At 53.2% G+C, this 27925-nt stretch overlaps 1 protein-coding gene across 3 annotated transcripts; it reads left to right on the top strand.

Annotated features, from left to right (window-relative positions):
• Positions 1 to 862: 862 nt before the first annotated feature.
• On the top strand, positions 863 to 27925 carry OGDHL (oxoglutarate dehydrogenase L). 3 transcript variants are annotated; one of them, XM_043477069.1, is made up of 23 exons: positions 863 to 960; positions 4531 to 4735; positions 6509 to 6679; positions 10257 to 10359; positions 10791 to 10906; positions 11046 to 11200; positions 11896 to 12042; positions 13766 to 13856; positions 16232 to 16411; positions 16548 to 16676; positions 17620 to 17799; positions 18073 to 18225; positions 18760 to 18862; positions 18998 to 19126; positions 20151 to 20301; positions 21914 to 22041; positions 22915 to 23093; positions 24472 to 24543; positions 24663 to 24788; positions 24896 to 24968; positions 26230 to 26393; positions 26578 to 26732; positions 27176 to 27925. In XM_043477069.1, the coding sequence occupies exons 2-23, from the start codon at positions 4532 to 4534 to the stop codon at positions 27297 to 27299; spliced, it is 3033 nt and encodes a 1010-aa protein (XP_043333004.1). In that variant the 5' UTR covers positions 863 to 960; position 4531; the 3' UTR covers positions 27300 to 27925. The 3 variants fall into 3 exon arrangements, with proteins under 3 accessions (XP_043333004.1, XP_043333003.1, XP_043333005.1); XM_043477068.1 differs by having other exon boundaries at positions 942 to 1052; XM_043477070.1 differs by lacking the exons at positions 24896 to 24968; positions 26578 to 26732; positions 27176 to 27925 and having other exon boundaries at positions 942 to 1052; positions 26230 to 26380.

Here is a 27925-nt window from a genome sequence, read left to right on the forward strand (position 1 = left end):
TCAGAGAAAAGTGGATTAAAACAATTATATGAAAAAAACAATTATATGACACTGTGTCTGTTTTTCTGGCAAAAATTATGGCCAGACACTGCCAAGTTTTGGCTGGGATATGCAGATTTAAAAATTCTCTTGCACTGTTTATGGGAATGTAGAATCGAGAAGTGATGTAACACTGCCGAATCAAGTATACACATAACCTGGACTTCCCAGGTGGTTCTAGTGATAAAGAACCCACCTGCCAATGCAGGAGACACAGGAGATGCGGGTTTGATCCCTGGGTTGGGAAGATACCCTGGAGTAGGAAATGGCAACCCACTCCAGTATTGTTGCCTGGTAAATTCCATGGAGAGAGGAGCTTGGTGGGCTACAGTCCATGGAGTCGCAGAGTCGGACACGACTGATCATAGCACAGCTATACACATACTCATGACCCAGCAATTCAGCACTCTGTTAAATATTCCGGAAAATTTTCCACACAGGTTCTTAAGAGAATGGATAAGAAAGTGTTCACTGAGGCAGCAAGGAGGTGAAAGCAGAGTAGGTCTCCATAATTTGGATAGTGGATGGGTAAAATTTGTATCAGGTTTTGTGATAAGCATTTAATATGCCTTATCTCATCTTTTCTTCAAAATAACCCTAAGACTGGGATTTTTAACAGTATCCTGTTTTACAAACGATAAAACGGAAACTATCCTTCCATACGCAAGCCTTCGTTTATTTTCTGGTCCACTCTTCTTAGTGTTCGAACGAAGACATTGGGGTTCAGGGGCTCAGCAGAGTGTCTGTCTGTTTCCCAGACAGATGGGATCCTCTTTTCCTGGCCCGGGAGCCTTCCTGTCTGGGCCTTCAGCACCGCGGACAGCGCCAGCGGGGCAGGGCTGGGCGGGGCGTCCTCAAATACGTCACGACGCGCGGAGTCTCCCAGGCGCTCAGCCCCGGTCGCCGCGTCTCGTGACCCAGGTAACTGGTACCTTGCGCTACGCATCATCTGCTCGCAGCCCCCAGACCCGCAGCCTCTGGACCGCGCTGCCGCGCCGACCCCCACCGGCCGGGTGAGCGCGGCGGCCCCTCCCCTCCAGGTCCCTGCGCCTCCTCCCCTCTTACTGTCTCTCGGGCCTCGGCTCTGCTCCTCTCTCCCGGGTCCTGGGGCGCCGCAGCCCGGAGCCGGGGCCCCGTGAGGCGGGAGGAGGAGTGAGCGTGACCTTGGCTCCGTCTTTGGCTGGCTGCGGCCTCCCCAAGGACACCCCCCCCCCGCCCAGCCCTTCGCTTTCATCCGACCCTGCGAGTGCAGTTCTTGTGAAACGTTTTGCGTAAAGGAGCGAAGCTCTACCGGTGGGATTTCAATCAGCGTGGGGTCTCTAGCCCAAGACTGCAGATTGTCCACACCTTTCCCGGCCTGGGGAGTGGCCTACTGCCCTTCCCCTCCTCAAGGAACCTGGGCTGCGGAGAACAGCTCCGGGGATGGGGATGGTATAGCGCTCTGTGCTTGGTGGGACAGGCAGGCAGCTTCGAAGTCTCAGGACCTCGTGGGGGGAGGCGGGAGGTGGGCAGGGCCCTTATTTAGGGCTTTAATCGCGGTTTCTGCTCACAAATGGGGAAACCGAGGCCTTGAGAGAGGTTAAGACTGGCCTGAGGTGGCAGCCAGTCTGAGAAGTGTTTCTCCATCTCTCAGGGAAATGTGGGGGATGGGACGAGGTCCCAGCAGGGTACCATGATGTCCATCCCCGCACCCCCTACCCACATATCCTGTAGCATATTAGGACAGGCCCCTTTTACCTTCGTCCTTTTCCCACCCCTGGGCTTTCGCTCAGGCCCTGCATCTCTACCAAGGAAGTACGCATACCCCCTTTCTACCCTGCTTCCTACCACAGGGTCTGCCTCCTTGACCTTCCCTTGGGTTCAGTAAACTAAGGTTGGGACTTGTTCCTGAGAAAAGCCCACCCAGCTCCCAGAACATGGCACCATAGTAGGCCAACAGGAGCGTGAGTCTAGGCTCTACTGCTGCCCAGCTTCAAGGTCTGGGGAAGGACCTGTTAACTGATCTCTACAATGGGCATATTGCAAAGCAGTCCTCAGCCGGGCAGCCCAGATAGGGGCTTATGTGAGAAAGGCTTGGTGACCAGGGTTTCTGCAGTTGTTACGCTTCTGGGGGTGGAAATGGGGACAGTACTGACTTTGTCCTTAGAGAGGAGACCACCAAGACCTGTCCAGAGCAACCTGCCTGTTAGTCCACTGGAGGCTGAGTTGGGCTCTTCCCTTTCACCTGAGTGGACAGGGCAGGCTGAGACTTTGACTGCAAATACTGAAGTTGACTCTGTGCCCAGAATCTCCAGGGCTCCTGCATCCCCAAGCCCTGCTGGGATTGGGGCAGGGGTGGTTGGCTGGCTGCCCTCCTGCCTGTCAGACTGGGTGAAGGCCACAGCAATGTGCAGTGGCTTTCCTGATTACTCAGTATTTGTAAAACACAATGTTCCTGCACTGGGCCAGGCGGGACACAGACAGGCTTATCACTGCCCCGGCCCCCCACCACCCCCCTGCCCCAAGTCATCCCATTTCCCAGTGGGACTGGTTGCTGGCAGGGAGCAGCTGTGTGTTTACATCATAACTTGGCAGTGAGGAGGGCACAGGCTCCAGAACCACAGGGCCCCACCACTCACCAGCTTAGCTTCTCTGTGCCTCTGTTTCCTGTATTTGTAAAATGGGACTGATATAAGTGCCCACCTCTTGAGATTGTTGAAAGGGACAGAGGAGCACAGTGCCTGCCCCCAAGTCAGTGCTCACTAACTATGCTCTTATTTTCATTCCCACAATGGATATCTTGGTGTCAGGTTTTCTTTGCCTTAGGATGGGGATGTTAGAATTTCCCCATTGGGTTGTTTAGAGTCTTCTGATGTTCCAGGCCAGTAGCACCTAGGCCCTATGGCCGTCTGGGCAGGGGCAGCGACCCTGTATTTGCCCAGGTCTCAGGGGCTATTAGAGATTGAGAAGGGGTTGGCACCCTGACCCTCTGACCACAGATCTCAGACCTTGAAGCCCCACCCAACATCTGGAGGGTGCCACTCCAGGAAGAGCCAGCCCCTGGCAGCCCTCACTAAAGTCAGGTGTCACTGGGCTGGTGGGGCTGGACAGGCAGCTGAGTGTGTGGAAAGGAAACTTCCAGCACTTGGGACTCAGGTTCCAGCTGAACCCATCTCCTTCCTCCCTGCAGTGCAATGCATTTTTGCTTTTTAATTTTCTCTTGTTTGGACTAGCTGCTTGCTCCTTGGTTGCCCTGAGGAGGCCACTGTCCCTTGCTCAAGGAGACCACCCTCCCCTTCCCTCTGCCTCCTGTAAGTTTGGAGGGAAAAGAGGAGGAGATGGGCAAGGAGGGCTGTGCCCTGCCCTGCCTTGGAACGTGACCCTTTGTAAAATAGAAGGTCCAGTCAGCTGTTTCTGGCGACTTGGTTGAACTGGTGGGGAGGGGAGTGCCCTGTGGGCTGGGCACACATGGCCCCAGGGGCATTGACTTCCGGCCAAGCCTAGGTAGAGAGGTACACTTTCTGGGGTTGAGTTATGCAAGGGGAAGCCAGCCCTCTTGCCTGCATGGCCCCTGGTGGGGTGGCTCTGGTGCTACACCCCACTCATAGGCTGGGATTCTCTGGGCAGAAGGGCATCAGCAAGTATTCAGAGGGAGCTGTTCTGTGTTCAGGCAGTGCTGAGAAGGGAGATCTGCTTACACTTGTTTTGGGAGGTATTATGAAGGAACAGAGGTTCTAAGAGGAGGCTCTTCTCTTAGAATCTCTGTCTTCTGGGGGAGGGGAAGGACCCCCCCTCCATATACACATAGACTCTTGAAAGCTCATTGTTCAGGCATTTTTCCTGGGGAAGAGCAGGTGGCTTAGTGGGGGTGAGATGAGCTCCAGGTTCTTGCTCTTTTTCAGACTGAGCAGGCTTCCAGCTTATATGTACACCCTGAACTCTTAGCTGTCCTAAGTGACCCTGGTCCTGAGTGTAAGCTCTGGGCAGGGTATGGGAGCCAGAGGCCAGTTACTGCCAGGAGTGCATCTGGACATGGTGCCTGCCTCTGATCTGTCCTTCACTGTCGCCCAGTGCCCTTCTCTGAGCCTCAGTCCTCCCTGGTGTGAAGTAAGGGCATTGAGGCCTGTGTCATTGGCCTTCTGGCCTGGGAGGACATGCTGGGCTGACACTGTGGTCAAGGGAAGTCACGTGTCACTTTTGGTCACAATGACCAGAGATCCAGCAGTGCCATGGGCCTTGAGAGAGTGCAGCTCGGCCAGACCCCTTTCTTCTGGCATTTTCCTGACCAGGCATGGTGCACCCAGTCCTTGAAGGACTTCCCTGCCTGAGTTCCAGGTGGCTAGGGGGCCTGGCCGATTGTCTCTCTCACCAGGGACTTGTCTTGTACTACCTAGCCCAGGGTCACCTGCCCAGTAGGTCCACTAAATGCCATGTGAATGGACGAGTGGCTGCTGGAGCCTCCTTCCATCCTGGTCCTGTGGTTTATGTTTCTCTCTTACTGCCTGTGTCCAGGATGAGTCAGCTGAGGCTGCTGCCATCCTGGCTTGGGACACAGGCCTCGAGGCTCCTGGCCCCACATGGAGTCCAGAGGTTCAGCTGGTGCAGCAGGTCATCTGGGCCACCAGCTTCCTTCGCAAGCAGCAGAGTTGGAGGTGGTTCCAGTTACATGGAGGAGATGTACTTCGCCTGGTTGGAAAACCCCCAGAGTGTCCACAAGGTTGGCACCCCTCTGTGTGGGAGAGAAAGTCCTGAGGCTGGGCTGTGGAGGGGGCAGTGGGGAGAAGCAACTTGCCTGCTGAGTGACCCCGGCTAAGTTTCTTTGCCTCTCAGGTCCACCGTTGTCTTTGTTTGTGAAAGAGTTGGTCCTCATATTAGGTGAGGAAAGCTCATTGCTCTGCTGTTGCTGAACAAGCCAATGGTTGGTGGTCTGGCTTGAGATGCCCAGATGATGCCCTGCTCAGACGCACTGTTTCTGAGACCTGCCCCTGCCCCCTCTGTCATGCTGTACTGTGCCCAGGTGGCCCCTTGTTATGTGGTTAGGAGCATGAATGTTTATATATATATTGAGCTGGTGAAATAAGTACACACTGATGGTAAAAATTAATAATGATGAAAAAATAAAATCAGGGCAAAAGTAAAAAGTGAAGCTGCTCTCTCTCCACTCACAGTCCTCAGAGGAAAGTAATATGTTCACATGATTCAAAACAAAAAGTATTAAGTTCTCCAGTGAAAAGCCTTCCTCCCATTCCATCTGCTCAACTCCTACCTGTCTGGTTCCCAGTCTATACTTAATTTCTTCTGTATCTATTCAGATTTTCTTCAGATAAACTTATTGCAAACATAATTCTGGATTTCCCTCACCTTTACACAAAAAATAGCATGTAATGTCCACCGTTTTGCCACAGGCTTTTTTCATTCAGCATGCATCTCTAAGATTTTCAACATCAACACCTTAAGAGCCTCGTTTTTTTCCCCAGTTGTGTAGTATTCCACTGTTTGGATGGATGTGCCACATCCATCCCCAGGGAAGGCATCTGGCTCATTTCCAGTCTCTGGCTGTCATGCCTGGCGCTGTACTGCATCATCTTGTACATTCATCACCTCGAGTGTGTGCAGCTCACTATGGGATAAACTCCACAAAGTGGAGTTGTTGGGTCAGAGGGCATCTGAATACATAATTTTGATGGATGTTGCCAAATTGCTTTCTACAGGATGCATACCATCTTATTCTCCCACCAGTACTGTATGAGAGGATGCCAAGGAAAGCTCTTCTATTGTGTGTTCTGCTGGAACACAGAGGTGCTGGTGCATTTGTCCATCTGCGTTTTGTTTCTGCACAAATAGTAGCAAACCATACATCCTCTTCTGTTTTGTTCCTTTACAACATATGTTGGCAATATTCCACATCCATAATAATAGATGCATCTTTTTTTTAAAACACTACATAATTTTCCAGAATCTAAATTTACCATTTATTTAACTGGTTTCCTATTGATCACCACTTAGATTGTTTTTATGCTGCCATATTTAGAAACTATCCTGCGGGGAACATCCTTGTACCTGTAGGCACACCTGTCCAAGTACATCTGTAGAATAAATTGCTGGCAGTGGAATTTCTGGTTCAAAAGATACATGCATTGAAAGTGTTGAGGACCTGCCTGCCAGATTGCCCTCCACAAAGGCTGCCTCTAACCCCCAGTGTGTGAGGGCATACTTCCCCCAGGGATAGAAGTCTCTTTCATACTTGAAGCCCCTTGATCACAACTTATAACTCCCCCACCAACCCTCTACCAAGCTGGGTGCTGGAGAGATCTGAACTCTGGATGGGGGCCTGGGTTGGTTGAGAGGGATCTCTGGTCAGGGTCCCAGGAAGGTCCTGAGAGCTATAGTGATGAAGGAAGACCAGTGTCGCCTGGGGTCCCAGTCTGGGCCATACCCAACTACTCTCAGTCCCCAACTTGGCTGTTTTCTTGTTTCTGACCCCGCCTAGTCCTGGGACAACTTCTTCCGGAAAGCCAGTGAGGAAGCCTCTTACAGCCTGGCTCAGCCCCGGCCCCTTTCTGTCGTCTCTGAAAGCAGGCCGGCAGCACCCAGCCGGACCAAGACCAGTAAACTGGTGGAAGATCACCTGGCCGTGCAGTCCCTGATCCGGGCCTACCAGGTGAGTGACTGGGGCCGCAGGCTCCTGGGTGTGGCAGGTGCTGACAGCAGGAAGACTGGCCCAGCTCCAGCGTCACCTCAGAGGGCCCTTCTCCGAGCCCTCTGTTGGTGGCTCTGACTCCTCCTCCTGCTCTTTGTCACATTACCATTCACATCACCTGCCATCTCCCTTCATTTTTTGTGCGGACTGGTTTGTTTGTTTGTGGTCTTTCTCACTGTGCCCCAGTATTGGAGGGGTACTTAGTGGGTGATCAGTTTCAGTGAGTGTTGAATGAAAGGTGAATACATTGATCCTTGTTAATGTCCGTTTTCTTCTCTTGACTGGGCATTCCAAGAGGACAGGGCTGATGTCCAGCAGGTGCTTAACTAGTGTTTGTGGAACGAATGAATGAGTAAATGAATAGTTCATTAAGCAGCTCTCCCACCCATCAGTTGCTCTGTCCTTGGAGACTTGGGCTCCCTGTAGCTGGGTTCCCAGGCTTGGCCCCTGCTATGTCAGAGAGTCCTGATGATATTCCCTGTTCTTGGTCTTGACCCAACAGTACTAATTGGAGGGCTGTTCTGAGTGTTCACTCCATAAAAATGTAATCATTTAGGATCTCTCTGGGAATCAGTGGCAGAAGGTATTTCATAAGAGAAACTTGTCTTGAAGACATGCAGAAGGAGGGGTAAGGGCATCCTGGCAGAGACTCAGTGGGAGGGTGCCGCACAAGCCGCTGCAGGAACCCCGGGGGAGAGGGAGGCCTTAGCAAATGGAAAGGGCACCTTGCCTCTGAATGAGGCACTCTGCGTGGGTTGGCAGTTGCCCACCCAGGGTGTGCCAGTTGTGCTGGGGCAGAAGAGGGAAGGTGCACAGGATCGGGCTCCCTTATTGGCCTCAGGACCCATGGGTCATGGGGGAGCAAACAGAAGTGGTTGTAATGATGTTTGTCTTGGCTGGCTGAGAGGCAGGAAGTGATCTAACTGTTGACTTTGAAAAAGAAGAACAAGGAACATAAAACTTTATATGAAATATAAGGTAGCATTCAGAGTGTGGCCTGAGGGCCTTATCTTCCAAGCATAGCCTCAGTTCTGCAGCGGGTCTTTGGTCTTTCGTTGTCTGAGATCATAGCACCAGGGTCCTTCCAGCAGGTTGGTCTCTGGATTCAGGAAGGTTACTTTGTACTGGCTTGATAAAAATCTGCCTGATGGTGAGCACTTAATGGGGTGGGCTGCAGCCCCTCACAGGCCAAGTCGGGGCTGAACTCTGGTTTGACTCACCTGCATACAGTACTGAAAAAAAACCCCAAGCTGCTGCTTATTTGCAAACATATAGAATGTAGAAGAATCATGTCTCAAACCCTCAAGCCCATCATTACAGTGCCGCTCTTGATTCATCTTACCCACCTCCGGCTCCACCCACAGGCCACTGATTATTCTGAAGCAAATCCCAGATGTCATTTCATTTCATTCATTGAGCGTTTCAGCATGTATTTCCAGAGATAAAGTCTCCTTTAAAAATTTACAAATATACATAATAGCATTATCACTGCTAAAAATAGTAATAATCTTTAATGTCATCAAATACCCAATTGGTATTCATTTGTGCCTGTTTGTCTTAGGATTTCTTTTTTCTGCTTATTTGAATCGAGAATCAAATAAAGCCACAGGTTGTGATGTTGACATGGCTCTTAAGCTCTTGTACTCTACTGTGCAGGTCCTTCTCCATTTCTTTTTGTGTTCCTTGTTTGTCCTATAGAGTTTTCTTCAGCCTGGATGTTGCTGATTGCATCCCCATGGTATCATTTTATTTGACCCTTTGTCCCATGTAATTTCTGTAAAGTGGTGGTTATATCTAGGTGCTTGACCCAACATAGATTTGATTTCTTTGTTGCAAAATCAGCTTCCTGGTGGTGATGGCACTTCATCAATTAGTAGCTAAGGATAATTATTTCCTGGATGCATTAAGTCATTAGGAGTGGTGAAAGTGGTGACAGTCTAATTCTGTCTTTGTTTAGTACCTGAAATATTTCTATGGGGAGAAACTTTCCTTTGTTAGCTCCATTTATCCTCAGGAACAAATTGTACAGGGAAGGTAGGATCAGTGCTTGATTTTTTTCCTTTTATTGATGGATTTTCAAAATTATGATTTGGTTCCCTAACATCTTCCAAATATGGCAAATAAGGGTTTTTCTTCTTTTTCTTAGTATGATATGAATGCATGGATTTAAACACATTTGATGAGTTTCAGTCTGCTACAGATATTCTCCTTGTTGTTGCTCAAAATGTATCCTTATTCCCAGCCTCAGTGGTGTTTGGTAGGATAAGATGATTTGAGCTCATCTTGTACATTTCTAATAAGCCAGTTCTCCAGGGAGTGAGGGAATATTTGCTGTTATTGGTTTGGACATGACTTCTGGGTTCTTTTGATGGTTAGAGACAGGAAATATGTATTTCTTTAAAAGATACCATACTTTATAGGTTTGTACTGATGCTTCTATACATGTCAAATATAGGACTTAGGGTTTGTCTTTGACCTCATCAATCTTTTATCACCGTTTCCTTTTAAAAATATCAAAAATAGAGGTTCTCAAAGACACAATACAGTGACTTATTTGATTTTTCTCATAATCCATACATGACAAGCTAACAATACAATTCTAATACTACCACTGCCGGTTGGTAATGTAAATGAATTTATGATCTTTTTATTTCTGCAGTCCTTTTTGCCTTTGGGGAGCATTCTGTTAGTCAATTGGAATAGTTCCTCTCTATGAAGTTATGCCACAAAATGGATGCATTAATTCATTTATCTTTCAATTTTTTAAACTTAATTTTGTTTTTAAAATTTATTTATTTTTTAATTGAAGGATAATTGCTTTACAGAATTCTTAATTTTGTTTTATAGTGATATAAAATATTTATAAGATTCCAAAGGCAAGATATAGTCTTAAAAGTCTAGCTTCTAGCCCTGCCACTCTGCCCTATTTTGTCCTTTCCCTGTAGGTAATAATTTTTCTTGTTTTCTGGTTTTATTATTTTACTACATATTCTTCTAATGCACACATTTATTTGTAGACATTCAAATAGATACAAATATATGCAAATACATATATTTACTTTTGTCTTTCCTTTCTTAGATAATAGGTAATTTATCACAAACGTTTTTATATAATTTGCTTTTTTGCTTAACAATATTTTGTGGAGACAATCTCATAGTAGCAGTTAGGAATTTTCCTCATTCCTTTGAGCAACTCTGTGCCTGCATGACTTTCCCGTATCCATTTGTCAGTCTCCTGCTGATGGACATTTGGGAAGCTTTTAGAATTTTGCAAGTACTAATAATAGTACCATAGTAATTATTCTTGCGTATGCATTCTTTCCTGTTTCTGAAAGCTGCACAATGTACTTTTAAACAGAGTTGAGCTCCTGCCACCTCAGTTGCTGCTGGGGCTTCACAGGCCTGCTAGGGCCTGGGTGCTGGACATGTGGAAACTTGAAATTCTGAAGCTGGAAGTGAGGGGCCTAGGCCCCTCAGTCTTGGTGGGGGTCTGCCCAGCTGTGTTCCAACTCTGCCTTGACCTTTTCTCCTTTTCCAGATCCGGGGCCACCATGTGGCCCAGCTGGACCCCCTGGGCATTCTGGATGCAGACCTGGACTCCTTTGTGCCCTCAGACTTAATCACCACCATCGATAAACTGGGTGAGAATCAATACCCTTTCCTGTTGCCCTGGCAAGGCCAGAGCCAGCTGATGCCTGTGCCTAGTGAAGGGCACTGAACCTGTGGTGCCTCTGGGTCTTGGGTTTCATCCATCAGCCTGAGAGGCTTTCCTCTGACCCTTGCCCATCTATGCGTCGGGTCCCTGCAAGGGAGAGCTCTCCATCCTCCCTAGCTGGTGCACCCACTTAGCAAGCTGGAGACACCTGTCCAGGCCCATCCTTGTGATGGCAAGCTCGGTTCTGACTCTCACGCCCTGTGCCCTGCGGACAGAGGGCCCTTGACCTTTAGGCTGGACATGGTGGGAGGGTGCTGGGGGCACAGTTAGGAGGTCTAGGGATGCAGCTAGGCTCACCTGGGCCTCACCTCCCTCTCTCCTATCTGCTGCCCGGACTCTGCCCCATGGGCCTTCCAGCCTTCTACGACCTGCGGGAGGCTGACCTGGATAAGGAGTTCCAGCTGCCCACAACCACTTTTATTGGAGGCTCCGAAAATACCCTTTCTCTGCGGGAGATCATAAGGCGCCTGGAGGTGAGCACAGGCAGGTGTGTCGGGCACACCTGATGAAGCGTGCGTTAGGGGGAGGGAGGGCAATGCCTTTCCTGTTCCAGCCCCTGAGGCTGTCAGTCTTCTTCCTGGCTCCTCGTGGAGTGCTCCCCTGCCCCCACAGAGCACATACTGCCAGCACATCGGTCTGGAGTTCATGTTCATCAATGACGTGGAGCAATGCCAGTGGATCCGGCAGAAGTTCGAGACCCCGGGTGTGATGCAGTTCTCCAGTGAGGAGAAGCGGACCCTGCTGGCCCGGCTGGTGCGCTCCATGAGGTCAGGCCCCCAGCACCTCCCTGGGAAGCCCGAGTGTCTTGGGGGCCTGTCCAGGGCTGTCTGAGACATCCCAAGCCCTAGCTGATGAGGAGGTACCTGGCGAGTGAAGGCAGGCTGGGTGGGGCTCCAGGAGATCATGACACCGAATGAGGATGGAAGTGGCATAAAGATGTCCCTGCATGGAGTGAGTGTAGCAGGGACTTCTTGCAGGTAGGGCAGAGCTGAACTTCTGTTAAGCTGGGTCTGCCCAGGACTGTGAGGCTCTGGAGGAGCCCCTAACCCAGCTGCTGGGAGTAAAGCGGCTCCCTGAGCAGTGACATGTGGGCTGGAATTTGAATTGAGCCATGAGGAGGTCTTTGGAACATGATGAGAGAGCTCCAGGGCACACGTGTGCTGGAGGGCAGCGAGCTGAGAACAGTGGAGTGGCTAGTTGCAGCAGTTTGACTGGAAAGAGAAGAGAGGGTGGTCACTGAGAATGGATGCAGCCAGAGGCCTCTGGTTAAGCTGGGAGAAGCCTCAGCCTCTCCCAGACCTATGCTCCTTGCTGGTCTATCATGGTGTCTGTGCTAGGCCCTGGACCGTGCAGAGAGACGTGACTTTGTAGCTTCCTCTGTCCTGGCATCCTACTGCAAGCCCTCAGAAACAGCCCCCATGAGCCCCTGCCTCTCCACCCTTTTCCTCCCCTCCCCAAGCAGGTTTGAAGACTTCCTGGCCAGGAAGTGGTCTTCAGAGAAGCGGTTTGGCCTGGAGGGCTGTGAGGTCATGATTCCGGCCCTGAAGACCATCATCGACAAATCCAGTGAGATGGGGATCGAGAATGTCATCCTGGGGATGCCACACAGGTGGGTCCTCCCTGCCTCAGCCTCGTGGTTCTCCCCCAGGCCCGGCAAGCTGAGATGGATGTGAGGCTTTGAAAGTCAGAGCAGGGGTGTTGGTGGGACCTCGGGGTAGAGGCACAGGGGTCTGGAAAGGTCTGAGTCCCTGGGCCCTGGCCATTCATCACAGAAAGAGCCAAGCACGTGGCCAGAGCCTCTGGAACCAGGTTCTCTTGGACTCGGTTTCTTTCTCACCACGTTGCCACCATCCCCAGCAATACTGAGATGACAGAAAGGGCTATGTCATACTACTTGAGGTTCCTGTGGAGTGGCACATCCCAGAAAAGCGAGGGCAGAGCCTGGACACATGGGCCTGGGTTGGGCTCCCCTGGTGGGAGGTCTCTGGAGGTCAGCTGAGTGTCTTTTTCCCTGGCTGCTAGCTGACCACTCATTTCCCTGGGACCTTGATAAAGACTTGGAAGGTTGGCCTGGCCACTGGGCAGTTACTTCTGAGCTGGAGCCTGTGGGATCATGAGGAATATAGCCAAAGCGGCCAGGGGTCCTGCTGAATGGGCAGGGACAGGACATGCTGTCTGTCTGAGGGGCAAAGCCTCGGTATTTCCCCTGCCCATTGCCAGCCGCTCACAGGGGGGCCAGTGCCCTACTGCTTCAGCACTGGGGCATCAGGATGAAGTGTGAGGAGGGTCCCCATCTGTGGGCTGGCCTGCCAGGAGTCCAGGCGTTGTCTCATAGGCTCTGTGCCCTGGAGGGAGCAGAGCTGACCCCATGGTTTCAGGACGGCATGGCTTCAGTAGAACTATGGGGGCGGGGAGAGAATGGTGCTGGGCTGTCAGGCAGCTCTGTGACGGTGTGACGGTGCTGCACAGCCTCCTGGCCTGAGGAGGCTTCTGGGAGCCAAGGACTGCCCTCGGCCAGGCCTCTAGTTGAGAAGGGGCCTCTGAGGCTTGAAGGCTTTCCCCAAAGGGGTTGAGGGGTGTTTATCTGGTTCCTGTGTCCACACAGCCCTCCCTCCACAGAACAAGAGAGAAACCCACCGGAAGAGGGCTATCCTTCTGTCACAGGGCCACGTGGGGCTGGAGGTTATGCCAGAGTATGTGCAGGCCTAGGGGTGGTGTCTACGGCTGGGTTATGTGAAGCGAGTTCTGAGTCGCACCTTGTGCCTGCCTCGGGCTGGTGTCCACCCCTGCATATATTGCCCCATGATGGGAAGTTCAGGCTGGACTGGAGAATCCCTGGACCTAGCTGCTTGCCCACAACTCTCCTGCCCTGGACCCCCCACTTCCTGCCTGCCAGACCTAAGCTAGTCTGGACAGGTCCTTTGGTGACTCCTAAGAGCAGAAATCCTGCTCCAAGATGCTACAAGGCTGGGCTGGGGAGCTGTGTGGGATCAGCTGTGTTGCGTTAGCAGGTTGGGGTCAAGGTTCTGGGTTGAGCTCAGCTTTTGGGTCAGGGAGGGGGTGAGTGGACACTCGGCCATGAGGCTGGGTGGCTCCCTGCTCGTGGGGGCCTCCTGAGTCTGAGGGGTGTGGGGTGTCTGCTGGCCAGGGGGAGCTGGCCAGCTGGAGCTGCTCATATGCCTTGCAGATTGAGACAGGATCAGAGGGCTGGGCCCCCAGTGCCCACGCTGTTCCTGCTGGGTCCTGGGTGGGCAGGGAGCATGGTTATGCTGGGGTGTGTTGAGGGAGGTGGCCTCTGTGCCAGGTGAGAGCCCTGTCCCTTCTGGCCCCAGGGGAAGGCTGAATGTGCTGGCCAACGTTATTCGCAAGGACCTGGAGCAGATCTTCTGTCAGTTTGATCCCAAGCTGGAGGCGGCGGATGAGGTGGGTGCCAAGTGTGGGCACCAGAGCCCTTGGAGAGCTGGGTATTTGGGAGATGGATGGACATGCAGAAGAGTGGGAGAAAGGCTGGGGGTGTCTATGTGAGGCCCCTGAGGTGCTTTGGAGCCAAGTGCTCTGATCTCGGATAACTAGGAGAATCCTTGGGTAATCTGGGCCAACCTGCTGTCTCCAGCCAGGGAAACTGAGGCCCAGAGAGGCGCAGGGGCATGCCTGGAGTTACTCAGTTCAGCCCATGTGGCTGTGTCTCTGTGCCAGAGTCCTGCCTGCCTGCCCGTAAGGACTGCCTCACTTGCTTGTTTGCCCAGCACAGTGTTGGGTGGTCAGGAGAGTTTCCTATGCCCACTCATGAGCAGAGGGTACAGTTTTCTACCCTCACCCACTTCCTGGAATGTTTACGTGTCATGTGGGCCTCACATCCCATGCGTTTGTGCGTGCTGGGCCCTCAGCCCACGTTGCCATCTTCTCTTCTTCTCTCTGCCTCTTTCACAGTCCTGCCCATCACCCCATTTATGGCTTTCAAATGGTCCTCCAGGACCTCCAGGCAGGAAAGCTGTCTGTGCCTCCTCTGTGCCTGAAGAACTGTGTCTGCTCTGGCCTTTTCCATTCTGTGTGTGTGTGTGTCTGTTTTCCCATCCAGGCTGGTAGCAAGGTGTGGGCAGGGACCTCACCCCGAAGCCTCAGCACCCAGTACTGGAGGGTGGTTTGTTAAAATGAACCACATTAAATGACTGCTCTAGAACCAGCACATTAGACCAGAGCAGGACTAGAATCCACATCTGCTGGCTCCCAACTCATAATCTTTCCGCCAATCGTGTTCCTTTTGCTCAAGTACCTTCATTCTCTGAGTCTCAGTTTGCTTTCCTGTAAGATGGGGATAAAAACTCCTGGTCCCAGGATAGGGTGTGAGCAATTACAGATGACATGAGTAAACTATAAAACCTGGCCAAAGAGCTCTTTAAACAAATTTACTTTTTTCTTAATTGAAAAAGCATTGTGAGCATCATTTGAAGGAAAGATTTCACAGTGAGAGTAAGTTTCCCTTCTGAGACTGCTTTCCTGCTCGCCGGAGGCTCTGCTGTGGTCAGTTTTCATGTTAAGGTGTGTACTTCCAGAAATGTTCCATGCAGTGCAAACACATGTAGGCGTCCAGTACAGCTTTATTTATAAGAGGCCAGGGGAGCAGCTCGCGATGCCGCTGGGCACCTTGCTGTTTTCACTTAATGAGCTGTCACTATTTTAGAGCTGTACGCCAAGCTCCCCAGCCTTCTAGTGCCCCTCTGGTTTCCACTGTCTCTTGTTGATGAGCATTAGGTGGTGGGATGAGTGTTTTTGCACACACGTGTGTGCATTTTTAGATAGTTTCTGAGAAATGCAGTGGCTGGAGCTGAGGAGACAGGACTGAATTGCCCTCCAAACAGCTTGCAGACAGCAGCGAGTCTGCCTGCTGTGTGCAAGAGTCCAGGCGCCACCCCCCCCCGCCCCCCGCCCTACCACTTCCCTTACTCCATCCACCTTTTCCATCTTTGCCAATGTGATAGGTCTAGAAGTGACTGCATTTGAACATATTTCTTTGCTGTGAATTTGAGTGTCTTCTCACATGTTTTTAAACCATGTATGCCTTTTCCTGTAAATTCCTTTTCCTGGCTTTTGCTCATTTTCCCCTGGGGTCTTGGTAAAAAGTGCTTTATATATTGAAGGAGTTAGCCCTTTGCTTGCATTTGTGTGATAAATATTTTCCCAGCTTGATTTTTTTGCACACTAATACTGTGCATGGATCTTCTTCTCCCATGACCAATATATTAGATTTTGGCTATCTTATCCCTTGTGACTTCTGAGGTTTGTACATTGTTTAGAAAGACTCCTTGCTCTAAGATCATAAAGTGTGTCCTGTTTTCCCCTGGTACTGTGTTTTTGCTTGTTGTGTGCACATTTTTGCTTACTTTGGTGTAAGGAATTTAGTAGGGGTCCTGCTCCAGTGTTTGCCCAGAGGCCTGGCCCATGGTCTTAACTCCAGTTAAGAGCTGTCCTTCATTTCTTGGCCTTCACTATCGCTGGGTGGCCCCTTCCTAAGGGTACCTTACCTGTCCCCGACTTTGCCATCATTAATGCGGAGAGGGTGGTTGCTGATAATGTGCAGGGGCTGTGATAAGGGATCACGACCCAGGGAACCCACCAGCCTTTCTTAGACCAGCTGGAGGACAAGGAGGGCGTGTGCCAGCGTTGGGGGAGGAATGCAGGGATGAGTCAGAGACAGCACGACTTTCCCAGGGAGCAGACCCAGGGGATGTCCCAGCCCTGCTGTGGACTTGCATGTCTGGGATGGTGGGGACTTCATCACAGGCTACCTCAACCTTCAGGGTTCTGGAGATGTCAAATATCACCTCGGCATGTACCACGAGCGGATCAATCGAGTCACGAACAGGAACATCACTCTGTCGCTCGTGGCCAACCCCTCCCACCTGGAAGCTGTGGACCCCGTGGTGCAGGGGAAGACGAAGGCGGAGCAGTTCTACCGCGGGGATGCCCAGGGCAAGAAGGTGAGCTCTCCCGGGCCCTGAGGACCTGGGTTCTGTGGGGTGAGCTCCAAGGGGTAGGCGCCAAGGTTCAGGATTGGGGCTGGGCTGCACAGTCTGGAGCATGGGGGCCCCTCCTGATTGATACCGTGTCCTGCAGGTCATGTCCATCCTGGTCCATGGGGATGCTGCCTTTGCTGGCCAGGGTGTGGTCTATGAGACCTTCCACCTGAGCGATCTGCCCTCTTACACCACCAATGGTACTGTACATGTTGTCGTCAACAACCAGGTGAGGGCCAGGGCTGCATGCTGGGCCCTGTCAGTGTTGTCTATTCCCGGGTCCAGGCAGCACTCTGAGAAGGGTGGGACAGTCCTGGTTCTCACCCCACTGCTCTGCCTTTTAGCAGAGCATGACTTCAGCGAGATGCCTGATCTCTCAGCCTTGGTTTCCTGGTCTTTGAAATTGGGAGGAGTATACATTTGTGTATCTGTGTATATCTATCTCTCCGTCCTTCTCTCCCCTGTCCCCTTGTATGTTTGTGTATACACACACACACACACACACACACACACACACTATATATATATATATATACACACACACATATATATATACACATATGTATATATATGATAAATCTGTAGGGACAGAGGAAGATGGGTGTAACCAGCACCTACCCCAGAGGCTGCACATATAAAATTAGATGGTGCCTTTAGCCCCATGTGACCCAGTCTTAGAACACAGCGCTCACAGCTTTTGCTTTTAAGGCAACTGTGGTAAACGACAGCTCTTCTTCTGAGCCTGTAAAGCCCTGGGTTAACGACTTTATTTGCATACTCATTTAAGTCATTTAATCTTCACAGTATAACCCTGTGAGGTAGGAATTTAATGAGCCCTTTTAATCAATGAGGAAACCGAGGCTTTGGGAATTTAAGTGCCTGCCCCAAGGTTGTATAGTTAGTAATTGGTGAGACTGGGTTTTATCCCAACTTGGGCTTCCTACTCCCACTGTATAAAAATGATTGTAGGAAAAAGAGCAGGTGTGATTTGCCTGGTGTTGCTTCTCTCCCCGTGATTTCAAGGTCATCCACTGTTACCTGGTCATGTCCCCGTCACCTCCTGACCACACTTGATGGACCTCAAGGCAAAGACACCCCTTCCCCAGCCCCCAGGCCCCCAGGCTCCCAGGCAGCCACAGCTGTCTAGCTCTCAGTGCCTCCTGCTTCTGCAGATTGGCTTCACCACGGACCCCCGGATGGCCCGCTCCTCTCCATACCCCACTGATGTGGCCCGTGTGGTCAATGCACCCATCTTCCACGTGAACGCAGACGACCCAGAGGCTGTGATATACGTGTGCAGCGTGGCAGCCGAGTGGAGGAACACCTTCAATAAAGACGTCGTGGTAGACCTGGTGGGTGTGGGGGGCCCAGGCTAGGTGGGCTCAGCTATCCCTGCTGTGCCAAGCTCACCAGGTCTGTAGCATCTTCAGCAGTCAGGGCTGGACAGCAGGTTTAGTGCCACTGACCGCAGTCTCTGCAAAGGCCTGGGGTGGGGCATTTGGTGATGGGTGACCATGAAGGCTGGTGAGGTTTTGCAGGGTGTGGCCTGCCAGTTGTGCCCCAGTGGGCAGTGACTGTGCCAACCACACCGCCTGGGCATGGGGACCCACCTTCTGTCCCTGCAGGTCTGTTACCGCCGGCGTGGCCACAACGAGATGGATGAACCCATGTTCACGCAGCCTCTCATGTATAAGCAGATCCACAGACAGGTGCCTGTGCTGAAGAAGTATGCAGACAAGCTCATCGCCGAGGGCACAGTCACACTGCAGGAATTTGAGGTGGGCCCCGTCAGCACCTTGCTGGAGCCGAGACTCTGAGGGGGCTGCTGATGTCACCAGCCCAGGGCTGGGTGCTGGCGATTTAAAGAAGTAGCTGGTATCATCCTTGTCCCCAGCAGCCCCAGTTATCAAGGGGGACAGAGGACCAAAGACATTTACAGCCTGGTGGGATGCAGTAAATGCGGCGATGCATGGAAGCCCATCCTCAGGCAGGAGTCCAAGAAGGCTTCCTGCAGGAGGTGGCCCTGAGCCGGGTTTGTCCCCAATGTTGTCTGTGGATATGCTCATCCTCCCTCCTTCAGGTAGCTCTGAGAGCAAAGACCATGAGTCTTTCCTGGGTTCCCACAAGTCCCTTGCTGAGTGGGATCTCCTGGACTCTTTCCAGGATCCCCTGAACTCTGGGACTTTAAACTCTGGCCATAAGATCCCTGTGGGTTAGGGGAAGACCATTTCTCTAGAGCATGGTCAGAAGGACTCAACCTGTGACTGCCCAGGGCATCATTGCCTCAATCCAGGCCTTCACCCTATTTTCAGGAAGAAATCGCCAAATATGATCGGATCTGTGAGGAGGCGTATGGCAGGTCCAAGGATAAAAAAATCCTGCATATAAAACACTGGCTGGACTCTCCCTGGCCTGGTGAGTGAGTGGTATGTGGCTAAGAGCCCAATGGGGCTCTAGGAGAGGCAGGCCTCTGAGTCCTTGGGAGATGGACTGGTTAGGGAACTAAGGCCCCACCGCCTCCCAAATGTCACAGAGTCTCTGCCCTCTTAGGCTTCTTCAACATGGATGGGGAGCCCAAGAGCATGACGTGCCCAGCCACAGGTGTTCCCGAGGACACGTTGACCCACATTGGTGAAGTGGCCAGCTCTGTGCCCCTGGAGGACTTTAAGATCCACATGGGTGAGGTTGCTGTCTGGCATGGACCACTGTCGCAGACATCAGGCCCCAAGGAAGGTGGCGTCAGGAGTCAGGGAGGCCCAGCCTCATTCCTGCTTGGCTGTGGGTAGACCAGCTGAGCTCTGAGTGCTTCCTTCATGCCCGTGAGGGATCTGTGATAATAATTCTTCAGGTGAAGAGATATGGGTGCCCCAATGAGTGCTGCTGATAGGCTTCCCACCTTAGGTTTCCCCAGTGCCTTTGCTAGGGGTACCCCTGGATCAGACAGGAGGAGAGCAGGAAAAAAAGGCTTCTCATGGAGGGGGCAGTTGGGTCTAGAATGTTGGGGGGCAAGTGTGCCAAACTGGACAGATGATAGAGGGTGACCCTGGTCTAGTAGGTGGCCTCTGACTGTGCTTCTTGGCTGTAGCTGTTGTGGCCTCCACTCAGGCAGCCTGAAGAGCCCCCGTGGTGGTAGTGGGGCCCCCGTGCACCCTCTGAGCAGGCTGTGGGTGTTCCAAGAGGATTCCACCACTTCTCGGGGAAGCCCAGGTGTCTTGGGGCTCCGGCTCTGTGTGCAGTCACAGCAGGTCTGTGTGGGTGTGGGGCCGACGGCAGCCCAGCCCGGGCCAGGTGCCTGGGCTCAGATCCAAGCACCTTCTTCTGTGCGAGGGTGAGTGAATGACTTCCCTCTTCTGAGCCTGTCTTCTCACCTGAAAGGCAGTGAAAGTTGGTACCTACCTTTCATTGTGAAATGTCCCCTACTCAGTGTATATGGCATGTGCACCTGGCCGATGCTCACCTAGTGGCACCTGCTGCTTCCTGCAGGGAGAGAGGCGGTGGGAACACACGCTCAGGCCAGCCTCGTATCTTGGCTGGAGTGGTGGGGCTGGAGGAGGGGTCTCCTGCACCCTGCCAGGCCCCTGGCCTGTGGGGGGGCGGTACACAATGAATATACACACCCCTGGCGCAGGGCCCAGGGACCACAGCTTCCCAGGCGAGGTGGCCAAGCTCCTGCACCCCTCAGGCTGGCCCTCCCCTCCCACAGGCCTCTCTCGAATCCTGCGCGGCCGTGCAGACATGACCAGGAAGAGGACGGTGGACTGGGCGCTGGCAGAGTACATGGCCTTCGGTTCCCTGCTCAAGGAGGGCATCCATGTGCGGCTCAGTGGGCAGGACGTGGAGAGGGGCACGTTCAGGTGAGGGTAGGGGGCGTAGGAGCCCAGGCCCCGTGGGCACTAGCCTTGCCCCTTGGGAGAGCTGAGAGCTCAGCTGTGCTGGGGATCTCTCAGTTGGCCCAGAGACTCTGGATGATCATTTCAATGAAGATTAAGAGGAAAGCTTCTTAGAACTGATTTTTTTTTTTCCAATCCCTGGCTGAGTGTTATGGTCTGGAGGAAAAGCAGCAACCACCAACCACCGTGCGGAAAAGGCCCCCTTGCTTTCCTGACACCCACTGGCAGGACAGCTGCCTCCACGCGGCTCCACTAACTTGTGGCAAATCAAGAACAGGTCCAGGGCCACTGGAAGTTGGTACACATTGGTCTATACATACTCCCAAACATTAAATTCGCTGGTGTCCTAATCACTATTTCTTCATCAGCCTCCCAAGCTTAAAGGCTGGATACGTTTCAGGAATGACAGGTTAATAACTTGGCAGCAAGTGATTGTTAACTTCAGTGTCCACAGATTGATTTGCTCATTGTTTTGCTCAACTTCCTCACAGGATTTTCCTTGTCGGACCAGCTGCCACAATGAGCTGCATCCGTGCCTCACTGAGGGGATGCACATGGTATTTCTAGGCTCTACCCCCACACTCCACCATTCAAAACTAAGGAAGGAAAATCACAGAGTCAGAAGGGATTAAAACAATTGATTGGCTGTTTGAGACCTTCGAATAGATCTGGAACACTTATGATTCAGCAAATGGAGAATACCTCAAAGAAATATTTATTCAGATAGCCAGGCCATCTGAAAGCTCCTGGGCCTCCTCTCCACCCCCATGGGGCCAGCATGCAGAGCTGACTGCTCTACATAAGCTCTTGGTTGATGTCAAGTCTTGTGGTCATCAGTGGTCCTCAAGATCCTTTGTTTCCCTTTGAACTACTGTTAAGCCAACTCCCCACCGCCATCTTTCTTGTTTGCAGTTTAGAGTTCAGAGGAGGACTTTACACTTGTTGGCCATCCCCATCACATTTCCTCTGTTTGGGACTCCAGATGTTTGGGACCCCAGATGTTTGGGATCTCAACTCAGTCTCTGCCATGTTAGTGAGTCCTAGAGATGTGGCTTCCAGAATTCAATAGGCTATCTATCCCTCCCTTGTCCCAGTCCCTCATCACTGCTGGCTCTGTTCTAGACAGGGCTCAGCGGGCTACTCCCCTGCAGCCTAAGTTGCATGTCAGTCCTCATGAGGCTTGGCGTTCAGCCAGGGGTCCCTCCTTATGTGCTGCAGTTCCTGTCTCCTGTGATCCTGGGCAGGGCAGGCAAGTGGTAAGGGGGCTAGCAGGGTGGGCAGGGGCACAAGGCCCCTGGGGTATGGCTTGCTAGGGTCTCAGGTTCCACCCAGGACCTGGGAGGTTGGCATGGCAGGTCTCATGGGACCCCTCCTTATGTAAGAAGCTGAGACTCTTATGTCTGTGCTTCAAGAGCCCAGGGTGTGTGTGAGGCAGCTACTGCTGGGAGGGGAGGCTGCCCAGAGGAGGGACCAGATGGCACTGGCTCTCCACGGCTGTCACCAGTGTGTGGGACTCTGCTGGGAGTCTTGCTCAGTCCACCTGCCTTCCATCCTTTCCTGGTCTGTCTCTCTCCAGTCACCGGCACCATGTTCTCCATGATCAGGAAGTTGACCGGAGGACGTGTGTCCCGATGAACCACCTGTGGCCTGATCAGGCCCCCTACACCGTGTGCAACAGTTCCCTCTCGGAGTATGGAGTCCTGGGTGGGTCAGAAGTCTGCCTGCAGGTCAGGCAGGCCCTGAAATGCCTGGGGGCCAGAGAGGGTCTTGTACCTCAGGGCATCCTGTCTTTGTTGTTTTTGACCATGGTCTGGAGCTAGGAGGGGCTGAAGGAGCTCGGAGGCCCTGGGTCATGGGACAGCCCTGAGAGACAGTGGTTGGGCTGCCTCCACCTGAGGCCACATCAGAGATGTGGTCCTGTCCCATCTGGCCCTCAGAGAGCCAGATGAGGGTCGGTCTTGCCTGGATGGGGACTCTGGATACCAGAGCCTGTCCCTGGGTGGTATCAGTGGACCCAGACAAAAACCCCATTGAATCCACTAGGGGCCCCTGATGGCTGGCCCTGAGCCTCCTGGCCTGGCCACCTCTACATTCCTCACCTGCCTCATCTTCTGTGCCACTGCACCCAGAAGCCCTGTCCTCAGGACCCACTCAGGTCCCCTAGGCCCTGGCTCTCCAGATTGCACCCTGAACTCTCCCTTGGCTCAGCCTCTAGCTGGCCTGCTTTCTCCGAGCCTGCCTCCTCCCAGAAGCTGGAACAGCAGCCTCTGGGGCTGTTCTGCACCCCTGCTCATTTTGGGGGAGCTCCTTGGCAGGTGGCCCCTGCTGCCTCTGCAGGGTATCTTTGGACTTGGCTCCTGGTCTAGATAAGGCTGAAGCTAGCTGTATGTGAGGCCAGGGCTGAGGTTGGCATCTCTGGGCCTTTGGGTCCCATGGAGTCCCGGGCTCTTCTGGCCTCCGGGGAAGGATGGGCAGGGCAGGGCAGGGAAGGGGAGTGAGGACGGGCTGGGTCTGACCAGAGCCGCCGCCGCTTGGTGACTGTGTGGCAGGCTCTACTTCTCAGTCTCTTCTGTCTAGGTTTCGAGCTGGGCTACGCCATGGCCAGCCCCAATGCCCTGGTCCTCTGGGAGGCTCAGTTTGGTGACTTCCACAACACGGCCCAGTGCATCATCGACCAGTTCATCAGCACGGGTCAGGCCAAGTGGGTCCGACACAACGGCATCGTGCTGCTGCTGCCCCATGGCATGGAGGGCATGGTGAGGCTGCCTTAGGAGGGCTGCGGCTGGCCTGGAAGAGGGTGGCTGGACCCTTGGCTACTTGCAGAGTTGAGGGGGTTGTGTGCCTTCCAGCCCCTTGGAACCGCAGAGGATGTAGGGTGGGGCCTGCATGGGTCTCTGTTGGCACTACTGAAGATGATGACACTACTGTTCTAGGTCATAGATAGAATGGATGTGTCTGAGTGCATGTTGTGTGCCAGGCTCTGTTTAAAGCCTTTTCTGTATATCAACTCCTCAATCCTTACAACAGCTGAAAAAGGCAGATCCTGTTCCCACTTGCCAGATAAGGAAGCTGAGACACAGAGAGGTAGAATAGCCTGCCTAAGGTCACAGGGCTAACCACTGAGATTTGAGCCTCTGTTGTTGGGGGAACCACATGTGGGGGAGAAGGAGGATATGCAGGTCATCAGGGGAGGGGCGGGAGGAGCATCCTGAGGTCCCAGCCTGGTGGCTGTGTAGCCTGACCAGGTAGAGCATGGGCGGGGCTTGGTCACTGCCTGGCTGCAGTGGATGTCCTGCTCAGCTTGGACCGGTCATACATTCAGGGGTTCATCAGTACTGCTCAGAGCCAGGTCTCATGGTGCTGGGCACTTCCCATGCCACGTTTATCCTGTGGCATCCTCACCAGAAGATCGGTTCTGTTCCCGTTTCACATGCGAGGAGAGAAGTCCTGTGACTGCCCAAGGTCCCCCAGTTGTAGAGGTAGCTGGCTTCTCACCTTGAGCCAGGCTGGATGAGGAGCTGAGCTGGCCTGGCTGGTACCTGTGGCTGTGGGTCCACGGGGCTTTGCCCCTAAGGGAGGGTCAGGCCACCCCTGTCCCATGGGGAGCCAACTTGGAGGACGGTGTGGGGTGTCCTGCTGCTATTATGGAGCAGAGCAGCCATGTGGGTGAGGGTAGGAGGAGTCAGACGTGGGTTTGCAGTTGCCCCTTTCTGACTGAGTAACCTTAAGGTTGCTTCTTAATTTTGCCCTTCACCTTCATCTACATTACAGAGCTGCTTTCAAGACGAGAGAATTATGTGTGTGAGGTCTGTAGAACGATGTCTGGGACACAGGAAGCACTCAGCAAATGGTCACTGCTGCAAGGCAGAACATTCTAGAGAAAGAGCATCTTAACTTGCCCTTTTTACATTTTCCTTCTGCCCTATATGTTCAGATGTGGTGGCTCTGGCTGGAATCTCCTTCCTGCTCTTGTCCCACATTCCTTGCTTTTCCCTGTGGTTCAGACTCTGGAGTGAGGGTATCTCCTCCAGAAGCACTCTAGACCCTGCCCTGAGCCCCAGGTCCCCATCTCGTGTGACAGACCCCCAATCCCCCTGAACTCTGGCCAGCCTGGCCATCTGGCATTTGTTCCAGGGTCCAGAGCACTCTTCAGCCAGGCCTGAGAGGTTCCTGCAGATGAGCAATGATGACTCAGATGCCTACCCTGTGAGTACTGCCCGCTCCCCGCCCCTCCCCAGGACAGGGCCACACACTGCTACTCCTGGCAAGGCCAGGATATGGGTACCACTGGGAGGTCACCTCCCAGCTGCACCCTGTCCCTCCAGGCATTCACCCAGGACTTTGAGGTGAGACAGCTCTACGACTGCAACTGGATCGTGGTTAACTGCTCCACGCCGGCCAGTTACTTCCACGTGCTGCGCCGGCAGATCCTGCTGCCCTTCCGCAAGCCGGTGAGCCACCCGCACTGGTCATCACTGGGATAATGCAGGGGTCGAGTGCAGGGTGCCCTGGCCGAGTGGTGGCAGGCTGGCAGCCAGCCACCATGTTTCCCTTCCAGCTGATCATCTTCACACCCAAATCTCTGCTGAGGCACCCAGAAGCCAAGTCCAGCTTTGACCAAATGGTATCTGGTATGTGCCTGGGCATGTTGGGGAGGTGACTGATGGGGGCCCACGGGGCAGCCTCTGTTTCTGTGGCTCTGTTGGCCCTGCAGCTTCTGACACGGTCCCTGCCAGTAGCTGGATTGGGAGGTTGGTGCAGCAGCCAGCTGTCTGGGCCTACCTGGGTCACTTGGGCTGAGAACCAGGGTCAGGGCAGTGCACTAGCACCCTGCAGCTGCTCAGGAGGGCCAGCCTGGCTGCCCTGGAAGAGCTTAGAGGCTGGAGGCCTGCTGCAGGTCTGCCTCGTTCACGGGATGCTGAGTGTCAGTCATTCATCCATCGTTTTCACTCATGCGCCCAACAGGCATCACTGGCCCTGGGGACTGGGCACCCCCTCCAAGAGCTCTCAGCCCTGGTGTTGGAACTGAGATGTGACCCAGTAGAGGATGAAGGAGGGCAAGTTTAGGCCCTTGAAGCTGGTCGCAGTAGAGCTGTCTGGGAAAACGGTCCTGGGTGGTAGGGGAGGGGCAGGAGCTGGTCAGGGGCCCTCAGTGGCATGGACAGGTGCTTGTTTGCACTTGCGTGTGTGTAGGCATCTCCCCAGACGTGGCCAGTGGCAGAGCCAGCAGTGCAGAGCTCTGGCAATGGGCTGGACCGCCTGGGCTGAACATTTAGTGCTGGTGGGGCTGGGCAGCCAGTGAACCCTCTGACTCAGTGTCCTCACCGGGATGCAGTGACGCCACAATAGCTTCCTCAGAGTTTTTTGTAGTGTGTATAGTCTGGCATCTGGCATGAGATCAGGAAGGAAAAATGATGGCACTCAGCTGGGAGTTGGGGTCTGGAGCTGAGGGAGGAAGAACTGTGGCAGGGTTTACTTTGCAGTTTGATGATTGGGGGAATTGAGTGTGCCTGGGAGGTGAGCATGACTGGATGGAGAGCAGGTCTGGGACAGACAACAATGCTGTAGATGGGAATGTGATATCACCTTCTCCGTCCCCTCCAGGGGCTCTCCCCATCACCCCCCCCCCGCCAATCACTTTAAACTTGGTGTTCCCAGGGCTCTGCCCTTGGCTCCAGCTGCTGTCTCCACTCCTGTCCCTGGGACATCTCAGGGTGTCCACTGTCTCCTGCTCTGTTGTTTGGCTCAGGAGGTTCGTATTGCAGATCTAAATCTGGGGCTTGACTCAGTGCCCAAGGAGAGCCTGGAGGAGCCAGGAGTGTGGACTTGATTCCCAGGCTGCTCTGGCCGCTCTGGGAGCCAATGCCCCTTCCATGTCCTGTTGGTCCCCAGGAACCAGTTTCCAGCGGGTGATTCCTGAGGATGGGCCTGCGGCGCAGGCTCCTGGGCAGGTGCGGCGGCTCATCTTCTGCACGGGCAAGGTGTACTATGACCTGGTGAAGGAGCGGAGCAGCCAGGGCCTGGATGAGCATGTGGCCATCACACGCCTGGAGCAGGTGCGCCTGAGCCCCTCACCTGCTAGAGTGGTGGGCAAGGTCGAATTGCCAGCCCCCTGGCTCTGGGCAGCGTGCCAGGGGTGGAGCCAGTGAGGGGGGCGGTGGCTGCTCTCTGGGGGGCCTGACTGTGGGCTTGCCCCCCCTTCCCCTGGCTGTGCCCTTCATTCTTCCTGACCTGCCCCAGATCTCTCCGTTTCCTTTCGACCTGATCAAGCGAGAGGCAGAGAAGTACCCAGGCGTGGAGCTGGTGTGGTGTCAAGAGGAGCACAAGAACATGGGCTACTACGACTACATCAGCCCACGCTTCATGACCATCCTGGGCCGGGCGCGGCCCATATGGTACAAGGCTGGGTGCAGGGGCTGCCCACCACCCACCCCTCGTGTCTGCCAGGGCTGAGGCTCTGAGGGCTTGAGGCCCCATCCTGGCCTCACCTGCCCCGTGTGCTGTGTGACCGGCACTGGCCACTGCCCTTCTCTGGGTGTATTGAAAGCGGAGGAGTTGGGCCCCCTAGTCCCTGCTAGCTCTGTGACTGTCAGTGACAGAGCATCTTCCCCATTGGAGAGCAAACCTTTGTGTTTGTTCTGAGGCCAGAACTGAACTAGAGAACTTCTTGCATGTCTCAGATCTCCTACCTTTGATCTTAGGCCACTGACTTAGCCCCTTGGAGCCTCAGGCTCTTTATTCCTGCAGCTGGGTGATGATAAGCATAGACCCCATGTGGTCCTAAGGGTAGCCGTGAAGCCAACCCAGCCCTTCTATGAGCTTGTCTCTCCTCCTCCAGGTATGTTGGCCGAGACCCAGCAGCTGCACCAGCCACAGGGAACAGGAACACTCACCTGGTGTCTCTGAAGAAGTTTCTGGATACTGCCTTCAATCTCCAGGCCTTTGAGGGCAAAACATTTTAGAGCCTGTCTGAGTCTTGCTGTGGGGTTGCCTAGGGACATGGGGGATGTTAGGTGTTGGCTGGCTCTGCTGCCCAGGAGAGAGACTGTCAGGAGCCCCAAGATAAAACCTACCCATATGGTAATTGAGGCCGAAATATAGGTACCACCAGCTTCGGTATTAAGCCATCTTGGGCCTTTGGGTTTATTTCAGAGTCTCTTAGGGCTGAGAAAGCCGGAGGTGTCTGATAGATGGGCTATAGCTGTGGAGTGTTTCTCCAGCTGCCCTGGTCTCCAGGGTTTTGTGTGGCTTCTCTGTCTGTGTCATTCACGTCTCTGCAGACAGCCAGCCAGCTACCGAGGAGCCCATGTCTTTGGTTTCTCTCCAGCCCAGCAGACTTGGCTGTTGCTCACCCTGTCCTTGTTCATCTGTAGATTCAAGCACTGTTCTCCCTTGTGCTCTTAGAAATAGAGATTTTAGCAATGACAGCCAGGTGAAGCCAAACCATGCCAGGTGATTTATATGCGTTCTGTTTTATGGGGCGTGCCATAATGAGGTATGTCCGCTTCTGTGTGAAATATGATCATATTTACCATGTACCAAAGTAGAAAACCAAATAACAGAGAAATTAAAAAATGCTTAAGAGAGA

Source organism: Cervus canadensis, chromosome 8 (genome assembly GCF_019320065.1).
Source record: "Cervus canadensis isolate Bull #8, Minnesota chromosome 8, ASM1932006v1, whole genome shotgun sequence".
NCBI lineage: Eukaryota > Metazoa > Chordata > Mammalia > Artiodactyla > Cervidae > Cervus > Cervus canadensis.

Coding starts and splice junctions, on each gene's coding strand:
- OGDHL (XM_043477069.1), top strand. CDS start 4,532: ATGAGTCAGCTGAGGCTGCTGCCATCCTGGCTTGGGACACAGGCCTCG. Junction 16,677..17,619: donor ATGTTGTCGTCAACAACCAG/GTGAGGGCCAGG, acceptor CTGCTTCTGCAG/ATTGGCTTCACCACGGACCC. Junction 23,094..24,471: donor CCCATGGCATGGAGGGCATG/GTGAGGCTGCCT, acceptor CATTTGTTCCAG/GGTCCAGAGCACTCTTCAGC.